Below are 16,949 nucleotides of genomic sequence, written 5' to 3' on the forward strand. Positions count from 1 at the left end.
TCCCTGACCATACATACCTCCCTGACCATACATAACTCCCTGACCATACATACCTCCCTGACCATACATACCTCCCTGACCATACATAACGCCCTGACCATACATACCTCCCTGACCATACATACCTCTCTGACCATACATAACGCCCTGACCATACATAACGCCCTGACCATACATACCTCCCTGACCATACATAACGCCCTGACCATACATAACGCCCTGACCATACATAACTCCCTGACCATACATAACGCCCTGACCATACATAACGCCCTGACCATACATACCTCCCTGACCATACATAACGCCCTGACAATACATAACTCCCTGACCATACATAACGCCCTGACCATACATAACTCCCTGACCATACATATAACGCCCTGACCATACATAACGCCCTGACCATACATACCTCCCTGACCATACATACCTCCCTGACCATACATAATTCCCTGACCATACATACCTCCCTGACCATACATACCTCCCTGACCATACATAACGCCCTGACCATACATAACGCCCTGACCATACATAACTCCCTGACCATACATAACGCCCTGACCATACATAACGCCCTGACCATACATACCTCCCTGACCATACATAACGCCCTGACAATACATAACTCCTGACCATACATAACGCCTGACCATACATAACTCCCCTGACCATACATAACGCCCTGACCATACAAAACTCCTGCCCAAACATCACTTCTGACCATAGATAACGCCTGACCATACATAACCTCCCTGACCATACATAACGCCCTGACCATACATAACGCCCTGATCATACATAACGCCTGACCATACATAACTCCCTGACCATACATAACGCCCCTGACCATACATAACTCCCTGACCATACATACCGCCCTGACCATATATAACTCCTGACCATACATAACGCCCTGACCATACATAACGCCCTGCCCATACATAACTCCCTGACCATACATAACGCCTGACCATACATAACTCCCTGACCATACATACCGCCCTGACCATATATACCCTGACCATACATAACGCCCTGACCATACATAACGCCCTGACCATACATAATCTCCTGAACATACATACCTCCCTGACCATACATACCTCTGACCATACATAACGCCCTGACCATACATAACGCCCTGACCATACATACCCCTGACCATACATACCTCCCTGACCATACATACCTCCCTGACCATACATAACTCCCTGACCATACATAACTCCCTGACCATACATAACGCCCTGACCATACATACGCCCTGACCATACATACCTCCTGACCATACATAACGCCCTGACAATACATAACTCCTGACCATACATAACGCCCTGACCATACATAACTCCTGAACATACATAACGCCTGACCATACATAACGCCCTGACCATACATACTCCCTGACCATACATAACTCCCTGACCATACATAACGCCCTGACCATACATAACGCCCTGATCATACATAACGCCCTGACCATACATAACTCCCTGACCATACATAACGCCCTGACCATACATACCTCCCTGCCCATACATACCGCCCTGACCATATATAACTCCCTGACCATACATAACGCCCTGACCATACATAACGCCCTAACCATACATAACTCCCTGAACATACATACCTCCCTGACCATACATACCTCCCTGACCATACATACCTCCTGACCATACATAACGCCCTGACCATACATAACGCCCTGACCATACATACCTCCCTGACCATACATACCTCCCTGACCACACATAACACCCTGACCATACATACCTCCCTGACCATACATAACGCCCTGACAATATATAACTCCCTGACCATACATAACTCCCTGACCATACATAACGCCCTGACCATACATAACGCCCTGACCATACATAACGCCCTGACCATACATACCTCCCTGACCATACATAACTCCCTGACCATACATAACGCCCTGACCATACATACCTCCCTGACCATACATAACTCCCTGACCATACATAACGCCCTGACCATACATAACGCCCTGACCATACAAAACTCCCTGACCATACAAGACTCCCTGACCATAGATAACTCCCTGACCATACATAACGCCCTGACCATACATAACGCCCTGACCATACATAACGCCCTGACCATACATAACTCCCTGACCATACATACCACCCTGACCATACATACCGCCCTGACCATACATAACGCCCTGATCATACATAACGCCCTGACCATACATAACTCCCTGACCATACATAACGCCCTGCCCATACATAACTCCCTGACCATACATACCTCCCTGACCATACATAACTCCCTGACCATACATACCTCCCTGACCATACGTAACTCCCTGACCATACATACCTCCCTGCCCATACGTAACTCCCTGACCATACATACATCCCTGACCATACATAACTCCCTGACCATACATACCTCCCTGACCATACATAACTCCCTGACCATACATACCTCCCTGACCATACATACCTCCCTGACCATACATAACTCCCTGACCATACATACCTCCCTGACCATACATACCTCCCTGACCATACATAACTCCCTGACCATACATACCTCCCTGCCCATACATACCGCCCTGACCATATATAACTCCCTGACCATACATAACGCCCTGACCATACATAACGCCCTGCCCATACATAACTCCCTGACCATACATAACGCCCTGACCATACATAACGCCCTGACCATACATAACGCCCTGACCATACATACGCCCTGACCATACATAACTCCTGACCATACATACTCCCTGACCATACATAACTCCCTGACCATACATACCTCTCTGACCATACATAACTCCCTGACCATACATACCTCCCTGCCCATACATAACTCCCTGACCATACATACCTCCTGACCATACATAACTCCCTGACCATACATACCTCCTGACCATACATACCTCCCTGACCATACATAACGCCCTGACCATACATAACTCCTGACCATACATAACGCCCTGACCATACATAACTCCCTGACCATACATAACTCCCTGACCATACATAACGCTCCTGACCATACATAACGCCCTGACCATACATACCTCCCTGACCATACATAACGCCCTGACCATACATAACTCCTGACCATACATACCTCCCTGACCATACATACCGCCTGACCATATATAACTCCCTGACCATACATAACTCCCTGACCATACATAACCTCCTGCCCATACATAACTCCTGACCATACATAACCTCCTGACCATACATAACGCCTGACCATACATAACGCCCTGACCATACATAACGCCTGACCATACATAACGCCCTGCCCATACATAACTCCTGACCATACATACCTCCCTGACCATACGTAACTCCCTGACCATACATACCTCTCTGACCATACATAACTCCCTGACCATACATACCTCCCTGCCCATACATAACTCCCTGACCATACATACCTCCCTGACCATACATAACTCCCTGACCATACATACCTCCCTGACCATACATAACTCCCTGACCATACATAACTCCCTGACCATACATAACGCCCTGACCATACATAACTCCCTGACCATACATAACTCCTGACCATACATACCTCCCCTGACCATACATAACGCCCTGACCATGACCATACATACCTCCCTGACCATACATAACGCCCTGACCATACATAACTCCCTGACCATACATACCTCCCTGACCATACATAACTCCCTGACCATACATACCTCCCTGACCATACATACCTCCCTGACCATACATAACTCCTGACCATACATACCTCCCTGACCATACATAACGCCTGACCATACATAACGCCCTGACCATACATAACTCCCTGACCATACATAACGCCCTGACCATACATAACTCCTGACCATACATAACGCCCTGACCATACATAACGCCTGACCATACATAACTCCCTGACCATACATAACGCCTGACCATGCATAACGCCCTGACCATACATACCTCCCTGACCATACATAACGCCCTGATCATACATAACTCCCTGACCATACATACCTCCCTAACCATACATAACTCCCTGAACATACATACCTCCCTGACCATACATACCTCCCTGACCATACATACCTCTCTGACCATACATAACTCCCTGACCATACATAACGCCCTGACCATACATAACGCCCTGACCATACATACCTCCCTGACCATACATACCTCCCTGACCATACATAACGCCCTGACCATACATAACTCCCTGACCATACATAACGCCCTGATCATACATAACTCCCTGACCATACATAACTCCCTGACCATACATACCTCCCTGCCCATACATACCGCCCTGACCATATATAACTCCCTGACCATACATAACGCCCTGACCATACATAACGCCCTGCCCATACATAACTCCCTGACCATACATAACGCCCTGACCATACATAACGCCCTGACCATACATAACGCCCTGACCATACATAACGCCCTGCCCATACATAACTCCCTGACCATACATACCTCCCTGACCATACGTAACTCCCTGACCATACATACCTCTCTGACCATACATAACTCCCTGACCATACATACCTCCCTGCCCATACATAACTCCCTGACCATACATACCTCCCTGACCATACATAACTCCCTGACCATACATACCTCCCTGACCATACATACCTCCCTGCCCATACATAACGCCCTGACCATACATAACTCCCTGACCATACATAACGCCCTGACCATACATAACTCCCTGACCATACATAACGCCCTGACCATACATAACTCCCTGACCATACATACCTCCTGACCATACATAACTCCCTGACCATACGTACCTCCCTGACCATACATACCTCCCTGACCATACGTAACTCCCTGACCATACATACCTCCTGACCATACATAACGCCCCTGACCATACATAACGCCCTGACCATACATAACTCCCTGACCATACATAACTCCTGACCATACATACCTCCCTGACCATACATAACGCCCTGACCATACATAACGCCCTGACCATACATAACTCCTGACCATACATAACGCCCTGACCATGCATAACGCCCTGACCATACATACCTCCCTGACCATACATAACTCCCTGACCATACATAACGCCCTGATCATACATAACTCCCTGACCATACATACCTCCCTAACCATACATAACTCCCTGAACATACATACCTCCCTGACCATACATACCTCCCTGACCATACATACCTCTCTGACCATACATAACTCCCTGACCATACATAACGCCCTGACCATACATAACGCCCTGACCATACATAACGCCCTGCCCATACGTAACTCCCTGACCATACGTACCTCCCTGACCATACGTAACTCCCTGACCATACATAACTCCCTGACCATACATAACGCCCTGACCATACATAACGCCCTGACCATACATAACTCCCTGACCATACATACCTCCCTGACCATACATAACTCCCTGACCATACATACCTCCCTGACCATACATACCTCCCTGACCATACATAACGCCCTGACCATACATAACTCCCTGACCATACATACCTCCCTGACCATACATACCTCCCTGACCATACATACCTCTCTGACCATACATAACGCCCTGACCATACATAACTCCCTGACCATACATAACGCCCTAACCATACATACCTCCTGACCATACATACCTCCTGACCATACATAACGCCCTGACCATACATAACTCCCTGACCTGACCATACATAACGCCCTAACCATACATACCTCCCTGACCATACATACCTCCCTGACCATACATAACGCCCTGACCATACATAACTCCCTGACCATACATACCGCCCTGACCATACATAACGCCCTGACCATACATAACGCCCTGACCATACATAACTCCCTGACCATACATAACGCCCTGACCATACATAACGCCCTGACCATACATAACGCCCTGACCATACATAACGCCCTGACCATACATAACTCCCTGACCATACATACCTCCCTGACCATACATAACTCCTGACCATACATAACTCCTGACCATACATAACTCCCTGACCATACATACCTCCCTGCCCATACATAACTCCCTGACCATACATACCTCCCTGACCATACATAACTCCCTGACCATACATACCTCCCTGACCATACATACCTCCCTGCCCATACATAACGCCCTGACCATACATAACTCCCTGACCATACATAACGCCCTGACCATACATAACTCCCTGACCATACATAACTCCCTGACCATACATAACGCCCTGACCATACATAACGCCCTGACCATACATACCTCCCTGACCATACATAACGCCCTGACCATACATAACTCCCTGACCATACATACCTCCCTGCCCATACATACCGCCCTGACCATATATAACTCCCTGACCATACATAACGCCCTGACCATACATAACGCCCTGCCCATACATAACTCCCTGACCATACATAACGCCCTGACCATACATAACGCCCTGACCATACATAACGCCCTGACCATACATAACGCCCTGCCCATACATAACGCCCTGCCCATACATAACTCCCTGACCATACATACCTCCCTGACCATACGTAACTCCCTGACCATACATACCTCTCTGACCATACATAACTCCCTGACCATACATACCTCCCTGCCCATACATAACTCCCTGACCATACATACCTAACTGACCATACATAACTCCCTGACCATACATACCTCCCTGCCCATACATAACGCCCTGACCATACATAACTCCCTGACCATACATAACGCCCTGACCATACATAACTCCCTGACCATACATAACTCCCTGACCATACATACCTCCCTGACCATACATAACGCCCTGACCATACATACCTCCCTGACCATACATACCTCCCTGACCATACATAACGCCCTGACCATACATAACTCCCTGACCATACATACCTCCCTGACCATACATAACTCCCTGACCATACATACCTCCCTGACCATACATACCTCCCTGACCATACGTAACTCCCTGACCATACATACCTCCCTGACCATACATAACGCCCTGACCATACATAACGCCCTGACCATACATAACTCCCTGACCATACATACCTCCCTGACCATACATAACTCCCTGACCATACATAACGCCCTGACCATACATAACGCCCTGACCATACATAACTCCCTGACCATACATAACGCCCTGACCATGCATAACGCCCTGACCATACATACCTCCCTGACCATACATAACGCCCTGATCATACATAACTCCCTGACCATACATACCTCCCTAACCATACATAACTCCCTGAACATACATACCTCCCTGACCATACATACCTCCCTGACCATACATACCTCTGACCATACATAACTCCCTGACCATACATAACGCCCTGACCATACATAACGCCCTGACCATACATACCTCCCTGACCATACATACCTCCCTGACCATACATAACGCCCTGACCATACATAACTCCCTGACCATACATAACGCCCTGATCATACATAACTCCCTGACCATACATAACTCCCTGACCATACATACCTCCCTGCCCATACATACCGCCCTGACCATATAACTCCCTGACCATACATAACGCCCTGACCATACATAACGCCCTGCCCATACATAACTCCCTGACCATACATAACGCCCTGACCATACATAACGCCCTGACCATACATAACGCCCTGCCCATACATAACGCCCTGCCCATACATAACTCCCTGACCATACGTACCTCCCTGACCATACGTAACTCCCTGACCATACATACCTCTCTGACCATACATAACTCCCTGACCATACATACCTCCCTGCCCATACATAACTCCCTGACCATACATACCTCCCTGACCATACATAACTCCCTGACCATACATACCTCCCTGACCATACATACCTCCCTGACCATACATAACGCCCTGACCATACATAACTCCCTGACCATACATAACGCCCTGACCATACATAACTCCCTGACCATACATAACGCCCTGACCATACATAACTCCCTGACCATACATACCTCCCTGACCATACATAACTCCCTGACCATACGTACCTCCCTGACCATACGTACCTCCCTGACCATACGTAACTCCCTGACCATACATACCTCCCTGACCATACATAACGCCCTGACCATACATAACGCCCTGACCATACATAACTCCCTGACCATACATAACTCCCTGACCATACATACCTCCCTGACCATACATAACGCCCTGACCATACATAACGCCCTGACCATACATAACTCCCTGACCATACATAACGCCCTGACCATGCATAACGCCCTGACCATACATACCTCCCTGACCATACATAACTCCCTGACCATACATAACGCCCTGATCATACATAACTCCCTGACCATACATACCTCCCTAACCATACATAACTCCCTGAACATACATACCTCCCTGACCATACATACCTCCCTGACCATACATACCTCCTGACCATACATAACTCCCTGACCATACATAACGCCCTGACCATACATAACGCCCTGACCATACATAACGCCCTGCCCATACGTAACTCCCTGACCATACGTACCTCCTGACCATACGTAACTCCTGACCATACATAACTCCCTGACCATACATAACGCCCTGACCATACATAACGCCCTGACCATACATAACTCCCTGACCATACATACCTCCCTGACCATACATAACTCCCTGACCATACATACCTCCCTGACCATACATACCTCCCTGACCATACATAACGCCCTGACCATACATAACTCCCTGACCATACATACCTCCCTGACCATACATACCTCCCTGACCATACATACCTCCCTGACCATACATAACGCCCTGACCATACATAACTCCCTGACCATACATAACGCCCTAACCATACATACCTCCCTGACCATACATACCTCTCTGACCATACATAACGCCCTGACCATACATAACTCCCTGACCTGACCATACATAACGCCCTAACCATACATACCTCCCTGACCATACATACCTCCCTGACCATACATAACGCCCTGACCATACATAACTCCCTGACCATACATACCGCCCTGACCATACATAACGCCCTGACCATACATAACGCCCTGACCATACATAACTCCCTGACCATACATAACGCCCTGACCATACATAACGCCCTGACCATACATACCTCCCTGACCATACATACCTCCCTGACCATACATAATGCCCTGACCATACATAACGCCCTGACCATACATAACGCCCTGACCATACATACCTCCCTGACCATACATACCTCCCTGACCATACATAACGCCCTGACCATACATAACTCCCTGACCATACATAACGCCCTAACCATACATACCTCCCTGACCATACATACCTCTCTGACCATACATAACGCCCTGACCATACATAACTCCCTGACCTGACCATACATAACGCCCTAACCATACATACCTCCCTGACCATACATACCTCCCTGACCATACATAACGCCCTGACCATACATAACTCCCTGACCATACATACCGCCCTGACCATACATAACGCCCTGACCATACATAACGCCCTGACCATACATAACTCCCTGACCATACATAACGCCCTGACCATACATAACGCCCTGACCATACATACCTCCCTGACCATACATACCTCCCTGACCATACATAACGCCCTGACCATACATACCTCCCTGACCATACATAACGCCCTGACCATACATAACGCCCTGACCATACATAACGCCCTGACCATACATACCTCCCTGACCATACATACCGCCCTGACCATACATAACGCCCTGCCCATACATAACTCCCTGACCATACATAACGCCCTGACCATACATAACGCCCTGCCCATACATAACTCCCTGACCATACGTACCTCCCTGACCATACGTAACTCCCTGACCATACATACCTCCCTGACCATACATAACTCCCTGACCATACATACCTCCCTGCCCATATATAACTCCCTGACCATACATACCTCCCTGACCATACATAACTCCCTGACCATACATACCTCCCTGACCATACATAACTCCCTGACCATACATACCTCCCTGACCATACATACCTCCCTGACCATACATAACGCCCTGACCATACATAACGCCCTGACCATACATAACTCCCTGACCATACATACCTCCCTGACCATACATAACGCCCTGACCATACATAACGCCCTGACCATACATAACTCCCTGACCATACATAACTCCCTGACCATACATAACGCCCTAACCATACATACCTCCCTGACCATACATACCTCCCTGACCATACATAACGCCCTGACCATACATACCTCCCTGACCATACATAACGCCCTGACCATACATACCTCCCTGACCATACATACCTCCCTGACCATACATACCTCTCTGACCATACATAACGCCCTGACCATACATAACTCCCTGACCATACATAACGCCCTAACCATACATACCTCCCTGACCATACATACCTCCCTGACCATACATAACGCCCTGACCATACATAACTCCCTGACCATACATACCGCCCTGACCATACATAACGCCCTGACCATACATAACTCCCTGACCATACATAACGCCCTGACCATACATAACGCCCTGACCATACATACCTCCCTGACCATACATACCTCCCTGACCATACATAACGCCCTGACCATACATAACGCCCTGACCATACATAACGCCCTGACCATACATACCTCCCTGACCATACATAACTCCCTGACCATACATAACGCCCTGACCATACATACCTCCCTGACCATACATAACTCCCTGACCATACATAACGCCCTGACCATACATAACGCCCTGACCATACATAACTCCCTGACCATACATACCGCCCTGACCATACATACCGCCCTGACCATATATAACTCCCTGACCATACATAACGCCCTGACCATACATAACGCCCTGCCCATACATAACTCCCTGACCATACGTAACGCCCTGACCATACATAACGCCCTGACCATACGTAACTCCCTGACCATACGTACCTCCCTGACCATACGTAACTCCCTGACCATACGTAACTCCCTGACCATACATACCTCCCTGCCCATACATACCTCCCTGCCCATACATAACGCCCTGACCATACATAACTCCCTGACCATACATACCTCCCTGACCATACATAACGCCCTGACCATACATAACGCCCTGACCATACATACCTCCCTGACCATACATAACTCCCTGACCATACATAACTCCCTGACCATACATAACGCCCTAACCATACATACCTCCCTGACCATACATACCTCCCTGACCATACATAACGCCCTGACCATACATACCGCCCTGACCATACATAACGCCCTGACCATACATACCTCCCTGATCATACATAACGCCCTGACCATACATAACTCCCTGACCATACATAACGCCCTGACCATACATAACGCCCTGACCATACGTAACCTCCCTGACCATACGTAACTCCCTGACCATACGTAACTCCCTGACCATACATACCTCCTGCCCATACATACCTCCCTGCCCATACATAACGCCCTGACCATACATAACTCCCTGACCATACATAACTCCCTGACCATACATAACGCCCTGACCATACATAACGCCCTGACCATACATACCTCCCTGACCATACATAACTCCCTGACCATACATAACTCCCTGACCATACATAACGCCCTGACCATACATACCTCCCTGACCATACATACCTCCCTGACCATACATAACGCCCTGACCATACATACCGCCCTGACCATACATAACGCCCTGACCATACATACCTCCCTGACCATACATAACGCCCTGACCATACATAACTCCCTGACCATACATAACTCCCTGACCATACATACCTCCCTGACCATACATACCTCCCTGACCATACATAACTCCCTGACCATACATACCTCCCTGACCATACATAACTCCCTGACCATACATACCTCCCTGCCCATACATAACTCCCTGACCATACATACCTCCCTGACCATACATAACTCCCTGACCATACATACCTCCCTGACCATACATAACGCCCTGACCATACATAACGCCCTGACCATACATAACTCCCTGACCATAGATAACTCCCTGACCATACATAACGCCCTGACCATACATAACTCCCTGACCATACATACCGCCCTGACCATACATACCGCCCTGACCATACATAACGCCCTGACCATACAAAACTCCCTGCCCAAACATAACTCCCTGACCATAGATAACTCCCTGACCATACATAACGCCCTGACCATACATAACGCCCTGACCATACATAACGCCCTGACCATACATACCGCCCTGACCATACATACCGCCCTGACCATACATAACGCCCTGACCATACATACCTCCCTGATCATACATAACGCCCTGACCATACATAACTCCCTGACCATACATAACGCCCTGACCATACATACCTCCCTGCCCATACATACCACCCTGACCATACATAACTCCCTGACCATACATAACGCCCTGACCATACATAACGCCCTGCCCATACATAACTCCCTGACCATACATAACGCCCTGACCATACATAACGCCCTGCCCATACATAACTCCCTAACCATACATACCGCCCTGATCATACATAACGCCCTGACCATACATAACTCCCTGACCATACATAACTCCCTGACCATACATACCTCCCTGCCCATACATACCGCCCTGACCATATATAACTCCCTGACCATACATAACGCCCTGACCATACATAACGCCCTGCCCATACATAACTCCCTGACCATACATAACGCCCTGACCATACATAACTCCCTGACCACACATAACGCCCTGACCATACATAACGCCCTGCCCATACATAACTCGCTGACCATACATACCTCCCTGCCCATACATAACTCCCTGACCATACATACCTCCCTGACCATACATACCTCCCTGACCATACATACCTCCCTGACCATACATACCTCCCTGACCATACATACCTCCCTGACCATACATAACGCCCTGACCATACATAACTCCCTGACCATACATACCTCCCTGACCATATAACTCCCTGACCATACATAACGCCCTGACCATACATACCTCCCTGACCATACATACCGCCCTGACCATACATAACGCCCTGACCATACATAACGCCCTGACCATACATAACTCCCTGACCATACATACCTCCCTGACCATATATAACTCCCTGACCATACATAACGCCCTGACCATACATACCTCCCTGACCATACATACCTCCCTGACCATACATACCTCCCTGACCATACATAACGCCCTGACCATACATACCTCCCTGACCATACATACCTCCCTGACCATACATAACGCCCTGACCATACATAACGCCCTGACCATACATAACGCCCTGACCATACATAACTCACTGACCATACATACCTCCCTGACCATACATACCTCCCTGACCATACATAACGCCCTGACAATACATAACTCCCTGACCATACATAACGCCCTGACCATACATAACTCCCTGACCATACATAACGCCCTGACCATACATACCTCCCTGACCATACATAACTCCCTGACCATACATAACGCCCTGACCATACATAACGCCCTGCCCATACATAACTCCCATACATACCTCCCTGACCATACATAACGCCCTGACCATACATACCTCCCTGACCATACATAACACCCTGACCATACATACCTCCCTGACCATACATACCTCCCTGACCATACATACCTCCCTGACCATACATACCTCCCTGACCATACATAACGCCCTGACCATACATACCTCCCTGACCATACATACCTCCCTGACCATACATACCTCCCTGACCATACATAATGCCCTGACCATACATAACGCCCTGACCATACATACCTCCCTGACCATACATACCTCCCTGACCATACATACCTCCCTGACCATACATAACTCCCTGACCATACATAACTCCCTGACCCTGACCATACATAACTCCCTGACCATACATAACTCCCTGACCATACATAACGCCCTGACCATACATAACGCCCTGACCATACATAACGCCCTGACCATACATAACTCCCTGACCATACATAACTCCCTGACCATACATAACGCCCTGACCATACATAACGCCCTGACCATACATAACGCCCTGACCATACATAACGCCCTGACCATACATAACGCCCTGACCATACATAACTCCCTGACCATACATACCTCCCTGACCATACATAACTCCCTGACCATACATAACGCCCTGACCATACATAATTCCCTAGATATGGGACGTGGCTGCTAAGGTTTTGTAAATGCTAATCCCTTGTCTCCTGGGGGTGGGCTTTTGGGTCATGAGGGAATGATGGCAGCAGCAGCAACGAGGAGAGACCGACCGGCTGCCGTGCGGCTCAGATCAATCTCTCTCTCTCTCTTTCGCTTCTCTCTCTCTCTCGCTTCTCTCTCTCTCTCTCCCTCCATAATCCTCCACTGGCTTGGCTAGCTAGTATTAGTAGGAATATGTATTAGTGCAGGTCGGTGTTGGGAGGCAGAATATGAAAACAGATGTTGACAGCAGGAGGGACGGGGAAGAGACTGTCTGCCCTGATGTGAATGATGGACAGGGAGGGAGAGAGAGAGTGGGAGAGGTAGGAAGGAAGGTGGAACAAGAGAGGTTGTGAAGAACCTACAGTCCAGGAGAACTGTAAAGGTGACCACTTGACACACTGATTCAACTGACCATCTCACCTCCACTTAGTTTGTCCAGTATATGATACTGTATGAAATAGATCAAATGGATGAACAGGCACAGAGCTATCTACAATATATCCCACATCAGCAATAACCTGTGTTGTTTTATAAGAAGTCCACCTTGTTAAATAGCACTGGCATGAAGTCTAATCAATGGAGTGCACCAATTATGTTTCATAATGAGAGATAATGAATGAAGTGTTCTGCTGCGGTTATATTTAGCATGGTACCAGAGGACAATGTGAGAGGAGGAAGGAGAGAGGAGGAGGAGGAGAAGGAATGACACGGATGGAAATAGAGATACAAAGATGGAGGGAGAACATCACGCAAGTCAGCTGATGCTTTAGGAATAGCCTAGCAACCAGCAGCAGTATCAGCAACATCTGCATAGACACTGTCATTAGTGATTTGTTTTTTTGGTGCTTATATGACTCATACTGCACATGTACATACCTATGTGTGTGGGCCAGACAGTTCAAACCAGTTGAAGCATAAGGGATTAGATGAAGGTTGTGGAGTATAACTAGGGGTACAGGTTGGTGGCCCCAATTCACCATGGTGATGGGGTTAAATGGTTGTGTCGTGTGTAACAAAGTTCAGTGTTACAGTTGTTACAGTTGTTGTGTTACAGTTGTTGTCCCAGCAGAGTAGACTGTGTTCTAGGTCGGTCTGGATTTGGGGCCAGGGTTTGTACAGGTGCCTCTGAGTGGCTTGTGCTGTGGCCAGCATGCTTTTGGCAGCTGTCAATCACTCCCTGCCTTTTGCTTGTTTACATTTTCTCTCTCCATCATTCCCCTCCCTTCTGCCATCGAACCTCTATCGCTGCCCTCTTAGTTACTTCTGTCACTCTGCATCAACACCCTCTATTATCTCACCTCTCTACTTCCTCTCCCCCTCCCTTCTTCACCTGTCCCTTCATTCTGTCCTCTCTTCTCCTATTCACTCTTTTCCCCTCTGCTTTTTATGTTCTCCCCCCGCCCCCTTCTCCCCTCTCCTCACCAGCTTTGACTCTGATATTGGGGCTTCGGATCTTGCCAGCCTGGTTTTCTGCGGTGCAGAAGTAGTCGTTGTCGTGGATGTATGAGTTGAAGGCGGAGGGTGAGAAGGGGTAGAGTTGGAGGGTGCCGTTGGCATGGACGTGGCGGATGTGGGGCACGTCGTAGATGTCATCGCCGGTGGCCAGGTACCAGCGCAGGATGGCGGTGGGGGTGCCGCCCGCCGGGCAGGGCAGAGACACCCCCACCGAGCTGGAGTAGGTCAGCCTCTGCAGGGATGCGTTCACAAAGTACAGACTGGTAGAGCCCACATCCTCACTGTGTACTGCATGGGGAGAGAGATAGGATAGTTAGTAATAGGTAGGGTAGAGAAAAGTCAGTGACATGTAGAACTATATAAGCTAAATGTCACTGTTGCAAAACAACAGATAACGACTTGCATGATAAACACTGTTGAGCTCCATATTCAAAATACATATTTGGAACTCTACCCGCGTGTTATTCAATAAAAAATGACAATAAGAATAAAAGGGAGATTGAAAAGTAATGACACATAATCAGATGTAATAAAACAAAAGGGGAGGAACATGAATGCCCTTCAAAAGTGTAGCAAAATAATCAGAACAAATGTATGTCAAATGCCCAGCTGCAAACATCAGTCATGTGATGCAGAAAGCCAGGGATTTGAGCTAAAGCCTCTGGTGGGTTACGTGGATGGGGGAGGAGGCCTCTACCTCTACACACACACAGACACACAGACACAGACACCAAGAGAAAAAACACAGTTATGTGATTGGAATTTGTATGCCAGACACAGAGTTAAGTCTGTTTAATCTTCTTTCATATTTATCACACAGACCCACACACACACTAACACACACACATACACACACACCAGGAGTGTTCCTACTGGGCACTCAGATTAGGGGTACACAACCCCATCAGAGAGATAAAGGGAGAGTACCCACAATTCAGAATCAAGGAGGGGACGATTAGAAGAGAAAGGACTATATGCTAGATGGACATATGTGGATGCACAAATCCATCTCACCATTCCTCAAAATATGTAACCCATAGATCCTTTATCCCACAGTGCAGTAATACTTAACAATACAAAACAAAACCAGCAAATCCTAAAAATGTAAAGCAAGGAATTAAGAAATAATAGAACGAGCGATGTCAGAGTCCGGAATATAAATATATATATAAATATACACCCAATCCAAGATGGCGTAGCAGTCGGACGTGTGTTTGTCTTGTCCCATGTAAA

The 16,949-nt window shown here is 48.0% G+C and overlaps 1 protein-coding gene across 5 annotated transcripts in view; it reads right to left on the bottom strand.

The window, feature by feature from the left end:
• The window catches only part of LOC118377396 (cell adhesion molecule DSCAML1-like), a 127,942-nt gene that overhangs the window by 95,434 nt on the left and 15,559 nt on the right, over positions 1 to 16,949 (bottom strand). For all 5 annotated transcript variants that reach the window (XM_052457990.1, XM_052457988.1, XM_052457989.1 and 2 more), the window contains exon 2: positions 15,684 to 16,004. In XM_052457990.1, coding sequence (XP_052313950.1) covers positions 15,684 to 16,004 — 321 coding nt within the window. The remainder of the gene's footprint in view (positions 1 to 15,683; positions 16,005 to 16,949) is intronic.

Source organism: Oncorhynchus keta, chromosome 12 (genome assembly GCF_023373465.1).
Source record: "Oncorhynchus keta strain PuntledgeMale-10-30-2019 chromosome 12, Oket_V2, whole genome shotgun sequence".
Lineage (NCBI taxonomy): Eukaryota > Metazoa > Chordata > Actinopteri > Salmoniformes > Salmonidae > Oncorhynchus > Oncorhynchus keta.